At 43.8% G+C, this 20,797-nt stretch overlaps 1 protein-coding gene across 8 annotated transcripts in view; it reads left to right on the plus strand.

Moving 5' to 3' along the window:
• The window catches only part of iqsec1a (IQ motif and Sec7 domain ArfGEF 1a), a 91,240-nt gene that overhangs the window by 32,065 nt on the left and 38,378 nt on the right, over positions 1–20,797 (plus strand). Inside the window, exon 1 of one of the 8 annotated variants that reach the window (XM_071476678.1) lies at positions 8,374–8,579. The exons of 4 other annotated variants lie outside the window; for them this stretch is intronic. In XM_071476678.1, the coding sequence (XP_071332779.1) occupies positions 8,461–8,579 (119 nt within the window). In that variant the 5' untranslated portion in view covers positions 8,374–8,460. Of the gene's footprint in view, positions 1–8,373; positions 8,580–16,972; positions 17,745–20,002; positions 20,416–20,797 lie in introns of those variants that run through there. 3 more of the 8 variants (XM_071476672.1, XM_071476674.1, XM_071476675.1) reach the window with 3 other exon arrangements.

A 20,797-nucleotide genomic window follows, 5' to 3' on the forward strand; every position in this document is an offset into this window, starting at 1 on the left:
TTTAGAAAAGGCCTTAACGACACAGTTAACATTTATTGTGTATGGCAGCAACCAGTCCTTGGAAAATGAAGGAGCAGTTGTTGTGTGGAAGAGTTAGTGTTAGTTTAAAAAGCCTTCCGCCTCCCATAAAATTCAGCCAGTTATATGAATTTTTTTCTTTATTTGCCCTTTTTATTTACTGCTGTTATTATTGTAAAGTTTTGATTTCACCAGATGGGAAATGGCAACTGCACAATGATTTTTAATAGACCTATGAAACAGAGCGCCCACTTCCATAATGTGTTTGAACTCTTGGGAAAGCTCTCGGTTGTCTTTGAAGTTCCCAGCTTCTGTTTCGTCATCACATTCTCTAAGAGTTAATTACAGGCTCCTTGCTGCGCTATGAAGCTGGATCACTGGAAACACACTCTTTTGAATCTGGCATGCACACAGGCCATGTGGCTTATGATAAGTTGCTTTGACTCTTAAGTAACGGAGGAGAATGTGAGGCTCTTTGTACCATGTGCTTTTCACTCCGCTCAGTTCTTGCTGTTGATTCTTTTTGGCCAAGAGAGAAATGCATGAATGTGTGTATTTGCATGCGTGGCTGTTCTGTGTGTGTGTGTGTGTGTGTGTGTGTGTGTGTGTGTGTGTGTGTGTGTGTGTCCCTTTCATTGTTTTGCACATAAACAGTTTTGAAGGATCATGACACAATATAATAAAGACTGGCCAGTATTCAATTGTTAGAGTGTTGGCTTTGTTTCATATGTATTTTGACTCTTTAAGGATTCTAGATGGATTTAAATTCATGCTGGACCAAAATGCATCATTGATAATATGATACACAGTCATATTCCCAATGTAAAATGTATTTTCATGAATATAACATACTTTTTCCTCTTTCAGTCACGTTTAATTGGTAAAATATACTCACTTTTTTGAAATGAATAAAATGTGTTTTTATACTAATGATTTCAAATGTTTTACTCAAAACAGATTTTTAAAAAATGCAATACACATAAATATTGTAGAAACCAGTTGTCAGTTGATTAGTTGCTGGACGGAAAATTAATTGCCAACAATAACGATCAATCATTACAATCATTTATCAAGCAAAAACACTAAACACTGGCTCCGTCTTCTCAAATGTAAATATTGGCGCCTTTTACATATTAAATATTTTTGGGTTTCAAACTGTTGGTCAAAACTGTGCATTTTGTACTTTCAAAATGTAGTTTATTGTCAAAAATAAAAAAACAGACCAATTATATGTTGCGGGCCTACACACAAGAGAACATCATGTAATAAACCGGAGTAAACAACAGCTATGTAAAGAAGAGTACAGTGGTCACATTTATATCTGTGGGAAAAAAATACACCTGATGATAAATTCCGATCATGTTACAATACTGTGTCTGCTACCTACCACTGAGACGTTACCCAACTTATTGTTTTCGTTCGATCATTTTCTCTTCAGTTTATTCTGTGCTTATTCAAAGGCCAGAGCTGTGAATCAGAGTGGAAGCACAAGATTACCTTGACTCGGTATTAAGCCATAATAACCAACGTGTCCTTTGACACACTACCAACAAACACACATCACGCACACACTAGCAGTTGCGAACTTAAACCCATGAATCACGCACCAGCAGGCAAACCCTCCCAGTAATTGGCCATGACATTATCAATGATGGGGTCATGGAGAAAGGCTGTGCACACTCGTGAAGTGTTAATTTCTTGTGTGTTTTTGTGTATGTTTGCGCCCCTCTTCAGAAAGGCAGCAGTTTGTGTTTCAGTCAAGGTTGAGTAAGTGCAATGTGCCTGTGGCAAATGTATCCCTTCAGCAGTAATGAAAAGATACCCAGGTGTCGAGCGACAGTGCACAGGTGTTACATTTCAAGACAAAATCATGTGTGACATGAGCGTGATTTCAAAAGCCTCTATGAGATACAAGCGCAACCGATGCACCCCCCCCAGCCCAGCGAAAACATGTCACAGCATTTCCTCAAACAGTGCTTTGCTTTCACTCTATAACCCACTGCCACCTTCCCTGGTAAATTCGATATAGTAAGAGATTAGTGATACTCTCTCACATAGCTTATCCTTTCATCAGCTCCATGCCACAGTAATATCAGAGCGTTTCAGATCTATCCGCCAGTCCGATGGGAGGAAGCTGCATTTCCTCTAGCTGCATCGCTGGTCGGGTCGAGCAGAGGGAGAGCTCACAGGGGAGAGGTGAGGTAGTAAGGAGTCGCGCACTCCTCCCCAGGAAATAAGACCGGAGAGCATGATCGCTTGTTCTCAGCTGCTTTTTCAGCTCTAGTGCTCGAGAAGAGGGATTTGTCTGTGTATGTGCAAGATTATAATGATATACAAGATGCCGCTGCTACTGCTGCTGCTGAACGTGTGATCTATTTGTGTGTGGAGGGTGTAATCCTCTGAGAGCGAGGAGCAGAAAGTGCAGATGACATAGGGATTAGATTGTGAGAATAGACTTTTTTTTTTGTCATGGGCCATAATGAGAATAAATGATACATGCACGAGCAGTGCAACCTGCTCAAGGAGCTCTGGACTTGCTTTTCATTATGTCTTTGTATGTGTGACATTGCATACTGATGGCATAATAAATACTAAATCACCATCTCATTGGCCCTCACTCTAGATTCACAAGCAACAAACTGGAAAATACATTTATTTTTTCTGCTTCTTCCGACTGTATGAATCAAGAGGGTACATGAAGGAAATAAAGATACATTACTTATTTTCCACAGCACAAAACAGTGGAGTGGAAACCCAAGACAAGCTAACAAAAACAAGACGTGAGACCTGACAATAATCTGTGACCCCTGACAGTCCTGCTTCCTGGCTAGGATGATCTGCATCACTGAAAGAGTGATGGTAAACATCTAGGATGACTGTGTTATGGTTGATTTTGGAACCAGTGGTGGAAAGTAACTGAAAACCTTTACTCAAGTACTTAAATAGACGACTTAAACTTTGTGGCATTTGTTCTTGAGAGGGAAGCATTGTGCTTTTTACTACACTGTCTTATCCCACAGCTACACACATGATCAGGTTAAGAGTTTGCATAAAAAACAAATGAATAGCAGGGCAAAATACATTGGTACATTGGTAAGATTAAACTAGTGGCTCCCAACCTTTTTGGCTTGTTACCCCTGACAAAAAAATGTTGTGTTTAAGGCCCGAAAGGGTAAAATGATCCAATATGGCCCTCAAAGGCAGCCAGCATAACATTATCATTTCCTCTTCCCAACCACATTTAACATCTCACAACTCCTCAGATTTATTTTGTGACCCTTTTGACGGGAGCCTGACCCAGTCGTTGGTAACTTCACATCAGTATTACTGACTTCAGCTTATCGAGAAGTCTGAACTTGTGCGATGGCAGCGGAGGGCATCAGCAGAGGCCTGAGGGGTCAAGAACTGGCTCTGTCTGTGCTTCACAGTTCGAGGCAGAGAGAAAGCTCTTTGTTTGGCCCGCTATGAAAAGCTCGTCTGTCTCCTGCCTCTGATGTTCTCAGGCTTGAGGCCAAGTCAGTGACAGCAGGAGCCTTTGCACAGCGCTGTGCCCTCTGCCCAGAGAGCTGCAGAGAGGCTGTGCTGCGTTGTTACATGGAAAAACAGCAGGGAGAGTAAACCTCTCACCTCTCAGCTCCAGAGTAGAGTGGAGAGGGTCACTAATCGCTGGGGAGTTGTGTTTTTCCAGCTGCTCACACTGACAGGAGCGCTTAGAAAAATGTTTTTTATGGAACAAAAACTTTATAGGTGTATTTTTAAACAGAGCAAGCTACAACAAAGCTGAAATAACTGCAGGTAACATGGGGCGTGGTGTTTTTATTTTATTTGAGCTGTAATCTGTTGTGACGAAGCACATGAACAGTACATGTTCAGGTTGGTTCCTGGTGACTCGGTGCAGATGTGTGGTTAATGTTGCTAAAGCAAGTGTGCGACACGTGCTTCTCCTCACTTGGCCTGTCACACATGGCCTGATAATAACCCTCCGGAGGGAAATGTTTTCCCAACATCAGTAATGCTATTGATCACCTCAGCGCGATGTCGGCCCATTCAGAGGAGGTGATGCACTGCCATCTTGTGGTGTGCAGCTTCTAGTGCTGTTGTGAATGTCAGTTCCCTCCCACTTCTTCCTCCCTCTCTCTCTCTCTCTCTCTCTCTCTCTCTCTCTCTCTCCCTCCCTCTTTCTCTGTCTGTCACACTCTCTCTCTCTCTCTCTCTCTCTCTCTCTCTCTTTCTGATGTGTTTGAAATTGGGGGGGGGGGGGGGGGGGGGGGGGGGGGCTTATGAGAGGAGACAGGACCCCTGCAGAGCGGCTCAGCTGAGGACAAAATAATGCTTCCTCCTGTTGGGCACAGACACTTCCACCAGTGCTGTTCTCCCTACATATTGTGCAGGCACATATCTGCACCCTGAACATGTTCAAGCCTGATAAGATCCAGCAGGGCCCAGCCACCTTAAGGACAGGAAAAAGAAAATGCACTTTCATAGGAATAAAGTGCTGCATCAGTTTTGAGAAGGTGTTTTGTCACCTCTACCAGCTGCGCATCTCTTATCTGTCTCTATATCAGCCAAGGCACAGACTGACAGCCAATTCAGCTAGACACGGTGTTGTGAAACATTGCCCTGTCAGGAAATTCTGAAGTCTGTGATTGTCAATTCCAATTGTTGAGTGTCTTTATATATTTATTTTTAATCTTTATTGTTTCCTTTTGTTTTGGCTATTCCATTTTTCATTTGTGCAATCGCAGGTTTATAAAGCAACAGTCAAACCAGGGAAACAATGTTTAATCTACGATGGTGCTGTTGTGCAGTAGAGCTATTAATTGATATGTTGATCGACAGAAAATTAATCAGCAGTTATTTTGATAATAGATTAGTCATTTCACTCATTTTTTCCCTTCGCTCATTTTTCAAGCAAGGTTGCCGAACATCCTCGGGTTCCAGCATTGCAAATGTGATCGCTTGTTTTTCTTTTTTTCAGTAAATGTAGTATATTAATGTTTTAATTTTTTTAAAAAGAAAATCATCTTCGATTAATCTACAAATCCATTTCTCTATGAGCCCATTAGTTGCCCTGTAAATGCCCTGCGTCTGTAAATGACAGAAAATATTAAAGAATGCCCATCACAAAAATGTCCACCCCTTGCATCCAGATTGCAAATGGACATCTCTAATTGTTTTGTCTTGTCCGACCAACAATCCAAAATCCAAAGATAATCAAAACCAGTGAATATTCACATGTAAGAAGCTGGAACCAGTTCATTTTAAATTTTCTGTCAATTAACTAATTGATGAATTGTTTCAGCTCTCATGTAAGAACATCGGTAAAACTTCCAGCACTGCCATTTAGATTTTTTTCAGCTTGTTAAGATCCTTCTCCACTGACTGTTGGTTCTCTGCTGCTTCTCCACTAATCAGACTGGTTTCCTTAAGTTTAGAAAACGTAGGCTCGTTGTAGTTGGCTCCTTCTTCTGGAAGACAGGCATGAGGCAATTAGGTTGGAACTCATCATTTCCTCTGACAGAGAAAGTCCTCTGTGCCGTACTGTATGTATGTATGTCTGTGATTTGTGTGTGTCTTCATGTGCTACCAGGCTGGAAAGCCTTCTGCACACATTCCTGCAGAAAATCCTACTGCTACAGTCCAACAGCCCACATCATAGACCCGGGCCAGCTGGATTAAAAGGGGCCATAAGGTGGCAGAGGAGACCGGGGAGGTTGGCACTAGAAGGCCAACGCATGCAATATTTGTACATCTAAAAGGCCACATGGCAACATGTCCTGATGTGTGCAGGGCCACATTAGGCCACAAAATAAAATGGCATCTTAACTATATACTTCAGTGTAACTGTGTCTGTCCTTGTGTTTGTTCTGTGTGTGTGTGTGTGTGTGTGTAAGCGTGTGCAGGCATCAAAGCCTGCGCTTTTTTTTCTGTTGAAAGGCGTGTTGCTGAAACCATGAATTTAAGGTTGTTTGTCAATTTGAAAGCTTCTCTTGCTCACCGCTCTGCTCCTCTGTCTCTCTGTGTGTGCCCTGATTGCTAACACTCAGCTTGGGGTTTTGCCAGTACACACCCGGTGTGTAGGAACAGAATGGAGCTCACCGTTGCCCCATTCAGAGCCCTTCCCCCCTACAACCTTTTGCCATGCATGAACACACAAACATGCACGGTGAACATCTCTAGGAGAAGGATCCAGATTAGCCAACAGACAACCTGCAGGTTAAATTACATGCCAAGCTTTGGGAGAATTGTCCTTGAGTTTTATGGGAACATCACACTAATGAACTGTCTTTGTGCTCTGTCGGTGACATCCTGTTGAGGAATGAGGAGTTAACTGGTCTTACTGTGTGCAGGCCTGCTAGTTAGTGGCTGCAATATTTACTATGTCCAGCCACTGAAAATGTGGAATAGACATGTCCATTGTGGTAACTTCAGAGCCTTGTCTAAGGCAAAAAACCTGAAGTTTGTCCTTGCAGTTATTAAAATGAGGGTGTATCTTCCTGTGGTCCCTGTAAATTTCATTGCAATCTGCATATTTTAAGAAATATTGTGTGTGAAGTGGATATCATGGCATGAGGGTGGTACAGAGAGGAAAGCTCATGGAGTCCCTAAAATGAAAAAGGTTCACCTCTGAAAACATGAGTATTCATCTGGGGAGCATGAACACAGTGCACTGGCCAGTTGTTGTTGGGAAATCTTGTTTTGGATAAGTCAATATGAATTGAAATGGATGGTGACAAAAAAAAAAAAAATTATACAGTGTGCACATAGGCACACATACAAACACACACATGCTGCATACTAAAGAGCTGAAGGCACCAACACTCGTGTTTAGAGGCTACATATCCAGTGTAATTGCAATAAGGTGGACCACGTATACAATTAGCCACAACTTATGTTCATTACCAAAAAGACAAAGATCTGACAGTACTGGTCACCTTGGCGTTAACACTCGATACATCGACGGTGCTGTGTGCCGTCAAGTCTGCCTGGAACGAAACGCATCCTCCCCTGGAGACCGTAAGAGATCAGCCCAGGGTTCCTGGCTCTAGCCTACTGTGTGTCTGTGTGTGTGTGTCTGTGTGTGTGTCTGTGTCTGTGTGTGTGTGTGTGTGTGTGTGTGTGTGTGTGTGTGTGTGTGTGTGTGTGTGTGTGTGTGTGTGTGTGGCTTTATAAAGTCTTGATGAGAGCTTGTCTCCATAGACACCCTCCTGCCTGCTTACCGTCCTGTCTTGGATGCTATTACTTGGTGAAGGTGTCAACAACAGTACTGTACAGCTACAATGTAGGAAACCATAACATACTGTACACCATCTACAGTTTGTGTTCATTTTGACCCATTTTGCAGCCAAAACCTCCACTTTCACCACGAATGAAGATGAAATCTTCAATAATGTTGCTTTATTTCTACTTAAAATTTCACACTTCCTATCTGGTTTTGGAATCACTTGTATGATGCAATGTGTGTGCAAGCCACATAGTTTCTATTTCACTAACTTAAAGAGCAGCAAGAGCAGAACTATAGAAGCACACTTTCTAACTCCTTTACCAAATGACTTTTTTTCCAGCTGATTACTTTACATTATCTCATCTATGTCTTAGGTTTGTAGCGTTTATTTTTGCTGCAGACATGAATAACCAGAGCCATGCAGCATCTGTAGCTGTTTGCACCATCTGTCATTTGACTGGAAAAGCCTTGTGTGTTTGTGAAAGACACTACAGAGAAAAGTGCATTGATTCCAGAGGAGAGAAAGATGGAGAGGGTGGATAGGTGGGGGGGGGGGGGGGGGTGAATATGTGAGAAGAAGAGAAATGGGAAAGGAGAGAGAGAGAGAGAGAGAGAAGGAGATGAGAGAGGGAGTGAAAACAAAATGGGAGGGAGGTTAGAGAGAAGGCATGATAATGAGCCCTACCTCTGACACATCCTCCTGTTTCTATGGAGACCAAGGAGCCAATCGTGTGGCCCTGCTGAGGACTGTACTACTGAGAGCAGATAAGAGGGTGGAGAGAGGCATACGCAGATGCTTCTCTGTGTTTATGAGAGGCAGTAAAATCTCCCAGCAGCTCTCCTGCAGGTTGTGTCCTCTTGCTTTTATTTTGAAGTGCTCACCCCCCCCTTCCACCTCTTGGCACTGACACCAGTAAAGAATTACCCATCATCTACCAGGTTTTAAACCAGAGGCTTCTCACCAGTGACAGCTCCTTTAGCTCCTGGGCTCTATGAGACTCCCTACCCCACCACCCCTCCTCCTCTTCCTCCATCACCATCAGCAGCTCCCCCCACCCCCCCACCAGCCGTCAGCCTCTTGGACGCTCCTTGTTACATCACACGCACTGCTCTCTAGCAGCCCGTGTTTGTGACTGGGAGGGAGAGGGAGAGTGAATGTGAGGGAGCCTGTGTGTGCACGCCGTCCCACCGTCGAGTCCCATTGACCAGCATACAGGATGGACAAGCCAAGCGTGTGGCGCGCCGTGGTGAGCAGCACAGACCCCAGACGGACGCGAGACCCCGGGTCCCACTCAAGCAGACCGGGCTCTGCCATGGGTTACCGGCTCTACGACATGTGAGTAGCATGCTTAGTGTGAATGGTGTTGGGCAGGCAGACGGGCGGGCTCGCCACCCTGGGCGGCACTGGTGTAGCTCCCATTCATGGAGACAAGCCGTCGAGTGGGAGGAGGTGGTGGAAAACACGGTGTCTACCTCTCCATTGGCTATGCTGAGTCACCTATAGCATCCAGACCTTGCTCTGTTCTCTCATGTTCCCTTCCTGTGCTCTTAGTAAACAACGTCCCTCTCCCGGGGAGGGGTGGCGAGATCAGTTTGTGTGAATGAGACGCTCATATTTCAACGAGATCAATCATTACTATGCGTCCTCATACAAAGTGTTGAAACCTGAGTGTTGTTTTGTGTATTTATTTGAGAGCCTTACATTATGACTGAAACCACAACAGAGTCATGTGAGCGATGGTTTTGGAGCCTCGGGGGGCTGAGGGGGAAAATGACTCATTTCTGGATGATGCTGTGACAGTTCTTACAGGGCACATGAGTTCCTCGCAGCTTCTGCCGTATATTTGTGGGTGTGAGTGTGTTCTTGTGTGTGATTGGTACAATGTGTACGTGTATGTGTGGTATTGCTCAAATGTGTGTGTGTGTGTGTGTGTGTGTGTGTGTGTGTGTAAAATGCGGCTGGTTCTGAGCTGTTATTTTTGGGATGGCGATGAGTCCTACAGTCTGTGTGTGGAAACCTTGTATTTCTCCTTCACTAAATCATGAGTCAGTTCTGCTGGGAGGAAAGGAAAGACAAAAATGATGTTGTGTTGTTTTTGTTAGGGTTTGTATTTTTGGTAGAAGATTTTTCTGCACACATTGTATCCTTACCTACTACACAACACCGTCAGTATTTGGCTGAATAAGCATTCTCCTGCCTTATTTCTCCGCAGAGGCACATTTAAGTTTGTTCCCCTTGTTGTAGTGTGTGTTGTCTGCATCATGTGGGACCGTCTAGATTCCTTTACAGCCCCGCAAGTGTAACCGTGTACGTGAACACTTGCATTTTTCACACATTTGCTTACCAGCTGGTGCATAACGTTGAGCTGAACTACCCTGTCATGTCATGATCTAATACCATACATGGGGATCAGTCATCTTAATGAATATGAGACCTTCACGGGTCTCCACTGAGTCCTTCACAGACAATATCCCGCTGCCATTCACTGGCTTAATTCTCTGCCTTGTTTCCGTGTGTGCGACACACAGTAATGCATGAATACAGTCCTCAGATTCCCAAGTTCCTTTAGTGTACCACTAATTATAATTTTATTACATGATTGATTCTGTTTTTGTTGTTGCATAACAGGCAGTTGAACATTTCCATCTGTCTGTGGCTCTGAGATAGTGGCTGATTTATTTCCACCCTGTTTCCTCACAGCCTCAGTCCAAGGAAAGCTTTAACCACAGAAAGTCACGTGACCGGGCCGAGAGCCAGAGCTCAGGAAGGTGAAAGCCTGGTGCAAATCAATGACTTTGTGAAACATTTATTTCAGTTGTTGTTAAAGGGCAGAGGAGATGTGCTGCAGATTGACAGTAGTATGTTGCCTTTTCCCGTTTGTCAAACAGACTGAGGCTCCCAGTCTCTGGTCAGTACTCCTTTGATTAGGATCTGGAGCGGGATGAGTCTGTTCTCTTCTAAATGTCATTTCATCATCACTGGCAGCTCCGGTCCTTCTGGAATTCTAATGCTGGGCCTACAGCACTGGAAGGCCAAGAGCAGGACATCCTGAGTTTGGCCTTTAAAGATACTACACTTCACTGCTCTGGCCTCAAGGGATGCAGGGGTTGCCTTGGGTTAAAATAATGTGAAGTGGATTGTGTTCAGTTTAGCACAGTGGAGGCTTACTGTCCTGAAAATGCATACTTTTCATGCAAGGGAAGCTGAAGATGAAGATGGAAGATGGAGTAACTGAGGCATCATCAAACCGTGTCTGTTAATGTGCCGACATGTGTTAAGCCATCTGACAGAGAGTTTAGGTAACTGGTTGTCATACAGTTTACTGGTGCAGAGCTCTCTGCAGCTGAGCTTCACAGCAGGGGAGCGCACTGTATGTTAACACTGCATAAAGCAAAATCGTCACATGGTGTGATAACAAAATTTTAACCGGTATGTATTTTGTGAAATAGAAACAAAAAAATTTAAAAAATCATGGTATTGTAAAAATCCACAGTTCATGAGTTGACTGACTGTGTTTCATCTGCGTGTCATGGATGTGTAGATACTTTGCAACGGTATTTCTGCCCAGCTTCGTTGTGCAGTAGTTGTTGGTTCATGAAAAAGGAATAACTGCTTTCTGACAATATGTAAATTTTAGTTATTCCAAATCATGAAAGATGAGTTGTGTACACTTTTTTTTTTTAAACCAAATTCTTGGTAATCCTATTATCCATGACATTTCTATGCAGGAGGTTTGATCTTTGTGCATGGTTTATTTTCGGGGATTCGTGATCACTTTTTCTCTGCACGCTGAGTATATAACACTTGCATGGACAAGGTGGCCAATAAACATCATTGGGCTTTACCCTTCATTTAAATAATGTCACGCATTCTCAGAGGGGGTTCAAGCCGTAAAGCTGTTACAAATTTCCTATTATTGGCCGAGAGGTTCTTAATGTGATGGCCCTGTTTAAGTGACGCCAGCTCTGATGAAAAAGTGAGTGCGTCACCAGAGCTGTAAGGCACTGACAGCACGTTCCTACACTTTGAGCCTGAGCCTTTGACAGCAGACTGTGCGAGGACAAAGACAACTGCTAGCATAACTCTGAATATGCCTCCATTTGAGAGAGCAACTGTAGGATGCGTGCAGCTATTACATAAGACAACAACTGAGTTCCATGCATGGCATTGCCAGCACATGGGTTGGCACAGAACATGCTGTCAGTTCATATAGCATCAGTGGATGGGGGCATAGTGCTACAGAGCAGGAAGTGAGTCACTTGTTAAAGCAGGGATACATGCTGTATGTATGCACAGGCCTGTCATCATAATAACCCTTTGATTTTTCACTTGTCTAGCTACAGTAGCTGTACACTGTAATAAATGACGGCTGCCATTCTGTGAAATGAACATAATTATGGTCATTACAACATTCTTAGTTCGGTTTTTATGCCAAGGACTGTAAAGTGTGTGTATTGATCAACTGCTTGATCCCGTCTTATTCACTTTGACAGAGACAGGACATTCACAGCCTGACATTTCCTCTCCTGCTCCGTCAGGGATGTTCACTGACTAACAGAATTTCGAATAACGGATCATGGATAGATAAGAATGGATTACAAAAGGTGTTTTGACATTGGAGGTGTAAAAAAAGCTCAGATAGTAAAGCAGCTTACTGTACCATTTTCCCCACCAGTGCTACAGTAGCATTTTGGCTCTTGCCAATAGCACAAACTTGGCTAAGGCTAAGCTCGATCAGCTCATAGGCTGTCATTTGCACACTAAAGCGTCAGCAGCTGGACATCTGTAGGCTGGCACCGAGTTGGCTGAGTTTGCAGCTGGAGCTGTGTCAGCCATGTGTAAGGATTATCAAACCAATGGGATCTGTTGGGCTCTCGAGGGCACATCTCAGTGAGTTCAAGTTTCTTCAGGGGAAAAGCTAGTGCTGATGCATCCGTGGTTTGAAACAGCCCATAATAAGCCCCTGCCTTTGCCAATAGCAGCATCAGAAGCGACAGCACGGAGGAGAGTTGGTTGCATCAGAAAAGGATGCATCTTCAGAACATTTTGTTCCTCTGGCAGAAATAAAAACAGATATGAGGATATGTTTATCAGCAACAATGTTATATAATAATAAGCACACCAAGATATCATTGAGCACATTATCTGACATGTTTATTCTTATTTTCCATGGATTCAGATTCACTGTTTCATAATAGAAATAAGCTGTTTCTGCAGAGTGCGTATGGAGTGACTCATGCTTATACAGTATATTCTGTCTATGCATTTTTTTGCTCTCATGACTCTGGACTTTCTGTATGTGCTGTGTTTGCTTACTTCGTACAAGACGTGCTAATCCTATCAGGGATTTCGAATGGTGAATCATAGCAATGTGGTAACAGTGGGTCAGTTATAAACCTGTACACATCATTCCACAAGCCATATCATTCTTTTGGTTATGAAAGAAGATACGGTCTTCCTCTATATTTCACAGGACACTTGAGCGGTGGACTTCCTGCTCTGTTGGACACGTGCTCTGTGCTAGTGATCCGAGGTCTAAGTGTACCCTCTTTGACAGGGGAGATGGTGTTCTTCATCGGTTCTGCCCCGAGGTTATGAAAGGCCTTAAAGTTCGCTGGCAGAGACTGAAGACTATGGGATCCACCTCCAACCAGCCACAGAGAATTTTTCTGCCTCCTTTGTTTTCTTTTTCTTTAGCTTTGCTGTTTGTTGCTCTGCTTGTGCTTTCTCCTCAAATACAAAGCCAAAGCTGGAAGAGTGAGTCTGCTGTTATTATGGACCCCCCCCCTCCCCTTGTCCTCCCTGTCTCTTTCTTTCTCCTCTTCATTTTGTCTCCTCACCCTCCTTCTCCTCCTATCTTCTGCAAGATTTCTTTCATACTGGCGGCTACACAGCTGTACTGTACACTGTGTGATACAAGAGCTTGTGCTCACTCAAACTGTGCTAACTTTCATGTAAGATGATCTTCCCAGAACTCCTCTGTAAAATGATATTATCTGCCCTGTAGTATAAACTAACATGCGACTGAGATCTTTTGTGCCTCCCTCTCTGTCAGTGTTGGTATCTCCCTGCTCACTGCAGGAATTTGTTTTTCATCCCGAACAGAAGAGGAGGCATAAGTGTGTGTCACATCAGAGCGGCAGAGTGTAAGTTTGGTGGTATAAATCAATCTCATGAGTCACCCTGCCGCACACTCTCAACTGCAGTTTCCATTCAGCGGCCATAAGTTGCGTTTAATGATCTAAAATCTTTTTTATGTAAACATGTCCAAGTGAGCCGCCAGAGGTCTGAGGTCTGCCATTTATTGAATGCCTCTCTGATGCCGTATGAATAAGAAATAAGTGAATTTCCATTATGTGTTGTGTTGATGTGCTCTGAGTGAATCAGCATGCCTGACAGAGTCCTCATTCCCCCCGATCACATCATCTCGTTGGCTGACGGGCTCTGAAAGCACGGAAGCTACTCCGATCTACCACCAGGGGGTGAACTTTTCTAACACATTCTTTCAGAGAGGCTGTCCTTCACATTATTATGTGCTCATGTTCTTTTATGTACTTAGTGAAATCCCAGTTATCGTGATGTCTTTATGGATTTTTAGTAGAGCATGACATAGCTTTTTCTCTATGATCTATGAAGGTTAATATTATATCCTCTGCTATCTACCCCTTTTGGATGGATCCGTTTTTAGGATAACAGGATAACAGGACAAACAGAGGGTCATGGGTAGGGTTAGGTTATTAATTTTTGAGGTCATTAAGGGTATTAGTAATCCTTGTGGGCATGATAGCAATTTTAAGGTCCACCCATAACTGTTATCTTATTGCATGTGTGTATATGATCATTATTCTTGCTGAAGCTTCTCCTCCATGCATTGTTTAACCAGTGTATTTAACAACCTGAATGGGACTCACTGTCCACTCTTTCCACTCACCTCCATTTCATACCATCCGTTCATCAGGTGACCAGAAGATTTTCTGCAGTAGGCCATTTTCTGCTGAAGTGTTTATTGACTGCACATCTCTCACTCAGAGCAGGTAATGGTGAAATCCTTAGGGCAACTTATCAGTAATTGACTGGGTCAGTCGCAGGGAGAAGTGGACACCCTGCACTGTGGTGCTCAATATCTGTGTCAGTGTACCACAGTATGATGCACGAGACACAGAGAGACAATAAGGACTTGTCCCGAGGCTTTTCGCATGAGGTCATTTATTCAGATTGATGGCTGAGCAGATATGATTTTCTGTGTTTTATAGCCTTTTGATCTCTGTGGGAGTGTAGATTCATATTGATCCACCTGCAGTGCAGTGTGGATTTCTGTCAGGAGGAAATGAAGTACTTGTCTTATTTTTTATTTTTTTATATCCTTACTGGACCTTTTGCAATATTTTTTGAATTACAAACACATTCTTCAGCTTCATGCAACCCATTTGATAACTGACCTTGACTCTGTCCTCTCCAGAAATGCACTGACATTGGTTTTCAGGGCTTGTACTGACATCACAAAGTCAGGGGGGAGCATTAAAAGTGATGGTTTTTGGGTGAGTCCTGGTGGCCTATTGGTCTGACGCACTTCACCATGTAATTATGTGGCTGTGACGTCTCAGAGTTGAATCTGTTAAGTATCTTTTACGCTCACCTGTTGCCCACCTCCTCCCATGTTTTCCCTTGCTTCCCACTTAACTGTTTAAAAAATGTCTCTGAAATAAAAGAACAGGTTGGAAGTAGTTCACACCTGTCGCTGTAAACAGAGTGCCCCTGTCAAACACTGAAAAATACTGACAGCTTGCATGTATTTACCCACACCTAGCAAAACGTAGGTGTTCGTGGAGGCATGCATTGTGATAAGTGGAAAGAATGTTCATTAAGCGGGCAGTTCTCTGCTCACACACACAGCAATTTGCCACATGTATGGACATGCCAGTGCATGCCATGTAGAAACAATCTATCTACTCATTAGAGCAGATCCTGGTGCACTCGTATACGCACTTTCTCTCAGCTCTTTATCCTATAAAAACAAATAATAGCCTGTCATGTGCGCTTGAATCAGAGACATCTGCGTTTAATGCCAGTTAGTGCTGCAGTAATTGCTCTTCTTTGCTTTTGACAGACTCGCAGAAACATTGGGGATTTCACCCACACTCACCACTCAGGGCAACCTCACGTGAATTAGAAACAGGGAACTAAAAGGCTTCTCCATCTGGCGTGACCCACGTGAGGAACAACAGGCACAGTGAGCATTTGGAAGCAGTGAGAGATATGTTTTTAAGTGTACTTGCCTTTCTTTTAACCGTGGCCCTTGATTGTGGTTGGTGGATTTTATCTCAAGCGTTATCCCCCTATCTTTAAATATTATCTGATAATCTGTGCTAACTTCTCTGATTTTCTGAGTGCAGAAAGTTAAACAAGGATAATCACACTTGTTATGTAGGGAGAATTTGAAATGCTAAGTCTCGGAAAAGCAATTTCTCATCAAGGCAAATTGAGATGAAGAGCGCAGATAAAAGACTCTGCCAGTGTGTGGTCATTTTCTGTGAGATGTGTTTAAATCAGGGGGCCTGAGTTGTGACAAAAGGCTGATGAATGGTGTGAAGATGAATTAATTCCTCGGTGTCCCTGCTGTTCACACAGTATAGTCTTTGTGCTGCTCTGGCCTTTCTATATGGTGGCTTGGGAAAACAGAGGAAGCCCATATCGTGCCAGGAGGTGTGTGTGAAAAGAGTCATGCGGAGATGACTTGTCAGACGAAACAGATCTGACTATACCAATTAGTGTGTTGATGTGTAAATATGCACTCACATTATTGCATGTTTGTTTATTTGTGTCAGTGTGTATGCAGAGCCGAGTCTACTTGTTTGTGCAAATATGCAGCATTTTCAGTGTTTGTGTGTTTGGACACTGACAGTGGCTGAATATTGATGAGAGGCCCCTCCACACCCCTTTCCCATGACTGCTGGGACTGGGTGGCACTGCAGTGTGGCACCGCATCTCAGCCAGAGAAAGAGCAGCACTGTGCTTGTGTTCAGATGCAACCCCCCCCCCCCCCCCCCCCGCTTCCCCCTCTTTACCAAGAAAAGACAGCGGCAGCTTGTGTATAAGTCTTATAGCTTTGCTAAGCACTGCAGCTCACACACCAACATGTTTCTATTGAGAACACACACCTCTTTGATTCAGGTTTAACACACTTGCCTCCTTATGCGCAGAAGCAGAAATTTCTGTATTCCTCCACCATTCCTATCTCAATCATTTAATTCAGTTCATGAATTGCTCTATTGACCGTAAATGAGCATTTGCACAAGTTATCTAGTTGCAATTGTATTTTCTGTAATGCTTCCATGACCTTGATGAGTCAAAAAAAAAACAGCAGCATTTCCTCTCCTTTAATAGACATTGACAAAACATGAGAGCACTTCAAGCCCATATTTATTTCAACAAAGCATTTGAATAAACTCATGTGGTCATACAACATTGCAGCAGCCCCTCCCCGCTTAACACTCGACCAATCACAAGCTGCTCTGCTAGGCTTCCATTTGAAGCTTCAGTAGTATGGTAGTGTTGCCCAGCAACCAGAATCGGCACATTTCTGGGAGGTCCTGTGTGGATGGCAGCAGCTGTAAGAGGGAAACGGAGAGAGTAAGAGGGAGAGGATCAGGAGAAGGGGACAGAGATAGGAGGAGAGAAGCTTCAGCATTTCACCAGTGGAAGGAGGAAAGGAGGAGGAGGAGGAGGAGGAGGATGGCGTTAGGCTGAAGCATTACCACGCTGAGAGTGCGAGAAAGGACCCAGTCTCTCCACTCATGAGAAACTTTGTGCTTACAGCGAGAGGAGGAGACAGAAGAGGAGGCCTTTAATGATCACTGTTGCGTCTGCGCCTGTTCAAACAGAGATGAGCGAGTTTTGGAGGATTCCTCCTCATCTCCGCGCTCCCACACATTCCACTACCTGTGCCTGCTGGAGCGGTGCAGAGCTTCGGATGTAGCCATGATGTCTCAGAGGATCCTGGGCTGACGCACTGTGTGGAGGGACCGGCACAGAGGACGGACTGACTGACCTGGATAGGAGCTAAAACGGAGCCGAAGCAGCCAATATAGAGCTTATTTTTGGGAGGTGGATCCCGAGCATTAATACTGGGTCCAAATCTCTCCTATAGAGGGTTCCTGACAGGCCTGGCTTTCTGGGTTGGCGATGACTGAGACAGGTCCAGGAGTGATGTGGTTGTTCTGGGCGGGTTAAAACCACTCAGGCTGTTATTCAGCGGCAGTAGAGTCGCGAGGCCTGGAGCTCCAGAGGACGACAGATCCCATATCCATGCAAAGGGATTCACTGCTGAAGAAATGAGCAGGGTCCTGTGCTTCTGGTACCATGGTGCCTTTTAATGTTGTTGGATCCCACTGCTGTCCTGCCCTGTTGATTTTCTGAGCTGAGGATGTGGAAGTTCAAAGCATTTTGCCTAGATTACTGGCATGTGCTGTGTTTGCACCCACACAACAACTTTTACAAGAGGTACGTTTTTCAAACTGGTTGCATTTTGCAGTCCCGTTTGTCAGTGTGTTGATGCCTCTCCCTGTGTTGAGGGACTCCCAATGTAAAGCAATCAGTATGTTTTAAAACAGACTCTGGAATTACTTCAAGCATGGCTGATTGATAGAGGAACTGTTGTGCTGCTCAGCTCTGCATGCTGACATACTGGCTGACAGAGAGAGAGAGAGAGAGAGAGAGAGACATTACTCAGGGGTGCGTGAGCTGGCTGAGCCATTATCGATTTACTTAAGAGAGAACTGGGTTACGGCTGTTATTTTGTAGAAGCACTTGGTTAAGTAACTTGGCGCTCAGAATGATCTTGTTTGTGTCGGTTGTCTGTTTAGTGTTGGCACTGCTGAAAACAACAAGATGAGCTGGCTCTGACTGAATTCATTCATCTCTGCCCCACTGGGACCTTCCCTCATTCACCTTTCACCTACTGCATAATCTACGCCTGATTGGCGAGTCTAGCTGTGCAGCATCACATCAAGTTTGGCAGCTCGAATCTATAGTTTATGAATCTGTAATGTGTTTTGGGAATTTGGCGTCTTTCTCCGCACCATGCCGATCATATAATCAGATTTGATTTAATGGCTTTTGGTGATACTTCAAAACTGTAAATCACAGCATTAAATCCGAGGATGCAAAATCTACTGTGTAGCAGCTGGAAGATGACTGATTGGTTTCCTTTTCTTTGAACACAACTTATTAGAGGTTTCAACACTGACTTCTGTTTTTCACAGCTTCTAGGTAGGTTTAAAAGGTGCACACTCCTCTCTCACACTCTCACTCTCACACGCTGTGTAAATTACTCACCCCATCCCCCTGCTGCTGTGTTGAGACCATAAAAAAAACACTTGTGTTTTACTGCCTATCATGACACAGATATCTGATGCTTATCAAACTGAGATTCATATTGAGCACAAGACAACCATAATGTGTTGAGCATGTAAAGAAAAGCACAGGGGTGAATGATAAAGGTGCTTGAATGTTTGGGTGGTCTTCACCGTTGGCTTAATTTACCCTGTGTCTGATGCTCTGTAATCTCACATCTGTATTTCAAGCTGCAATTTCAGCTTCAGGGGACTGTAGCTCGTCAGAATTGCTACCTTCCTCTTATACAACATAATTTAGATACCAGGTTTTGGATTTGTGCAGAAAAGAGCTGAGAGTATTTTTGGTCCTTTATCTTCCTGCTACACCAGAGAGATTTAACCAGTTGTGTTTGCAGACTGTGCAGATGCCGCGAGGATGTGTGAAAACCAGAGGCACCTGCCTTCTGTCACAGCTCTATATGCTAATGCATTCACACATATATAAACATAGTTTGTCATAAAAGCATTAGCATTCTGAAGATAAGGACACAGAATGTCCGTGATTCATTAATAATGCATCACAGATTGAGCTGGCAACTCTTCTTTGAACGTAGGCTTGAGGGAATCCCCCCAGCTGTAGGTGCTACCTCAGTACCAAATGCCTGTGGTATTAAAACCATCTTTTTAGTCAGATTTTGTTTCAGTTATTTACTTATTTCTTTGGGAGCATTTCAAATCCCGGACTTCAAAAGGTGTGTTCTACTTAGTTGTAAATAATTAACTAAATCTTTTTTCTATCTGCTGCTAACAGCTGATCTTAGTCTATGACTCAGTGGTCTTTGGCTGTTTTTTTTTTTGGTTTTTTTTCCAAACACTGTGAACAACTCATTGCGTGTCTAATCTAACCAAGTCACTGGAATATCCTGGTCATTGGGTGTAACTCATTACATTGCTCTGGCCTCCAATGTAACATATTCAGATTGTGTCCCAGCACTGAGGCTGTGTTGTTAAAGCGAGGTTATTGTAGTAACTTGAAACAGCCTCTCCCAGCTGCTGAACTGGGCTTCACCCTCCCTCCTGCACAGCCTTCCCACTGAGAGCAGTGTGATTGTTGGACATGGGTCCAAGTATTACCATACACACAGGGACTGAGAGCTCTCTCATGCTCCGTCTATCTATCTCTATCAATCTCTCTCTCTCTCTTTCTCTCTCTCGCTCTCTCTCTCTCTTTCTTTCTCCCTCACGTTCACCTAAATAAGCAACATCAAACACACAGCATAGGCCCTGCCCATCAGCGCTGGGGAGCACGCATCATGGGAGCACCAGATGAGTGAAAGATTGCATTGGACGGCACAAAAAGGAACAAAAAGGAAGGGGTGTCTGCAGAGAGGAGAAAGAGGACTGGTGTGTGCTTCGTTGTGGGTGGAGAGCTTTTGTTAAGAAGAGGGATGATTTTCTTCTGCTATATGTACTGGGCCTTTACCTTACTTGGTCATCAGGCAGCTTGCTAGAGCCCAACATAAACTAGGGCAGGGAGAACTTCGGAAAAGGCGCAGACAAAGTAACTTTAGCAGCAAAAGAATGAACTTCTTTGTGGGTTTGCTATGGAAAGTGAAGGATGTGGGGTGTAATTTGTGGTTGAGAAGGGAGTGAGCACAGACTGTACTTCTGCTGGCTCTTTTAGGGGGAGTTGCTGCAGTTTTGTGTTTTTGAAACTTTTTTTGAAACTTCCTTTTGGTGCCATGCGCATTATTTTCGGGCATGTCTGATGCCTCCAGTGATGTCACTGCCGTGTGGAATGCGATGTGGAAGTACTGCATTTCCAGCCGAACTATAAGGTAGGAGACCATCTGGCATGAACCAGTTTGGATGGCAGTGGCCTGCAGTGTAAGTGGTGGTTGTCTTTCCGACTGACCGCAGAAGTCTGTGCAGATATTTCTGACGTCTGACTGATCAAATAACATTCCTGTCTATATGCTCAAGCCTGGTGGTTTCCTCTCTAGGACCATGGAAATATATTATCACTACTGCACAGCTGAACGAGGCAGACAGACAACAATAAAGACATTTTCAAGGTTTTTCAGGGCAGTCTACTTTATCAAGGACATTGGTAATAAAGACTTAAGAATAATCTTTCCATTCTTTTTATCTCCTTTAAGCCTTATTATCTTCTTATCTTTGTCTTTCCATAGACGACTAAAGCAGTTATATAAAGCAGTT

This window comes from Trachinotus anak, unplaced genomic scaffold, assembly GCF_046630095.1.
Source record: "Trachinotus anak isolate AG129_WGS33_773 ecotype Australia unplaced genomic scaffold, CSIRO_AGI_Tana_v1 ptg000004l, whole genome shotgun sequence".
NCBI classification, from domain to species: Eukaryota; Metazoa; Chordata; class Actinopteri; order Carangiformes; family Carangidae; genus Trachinotus; species Trachinotus anak.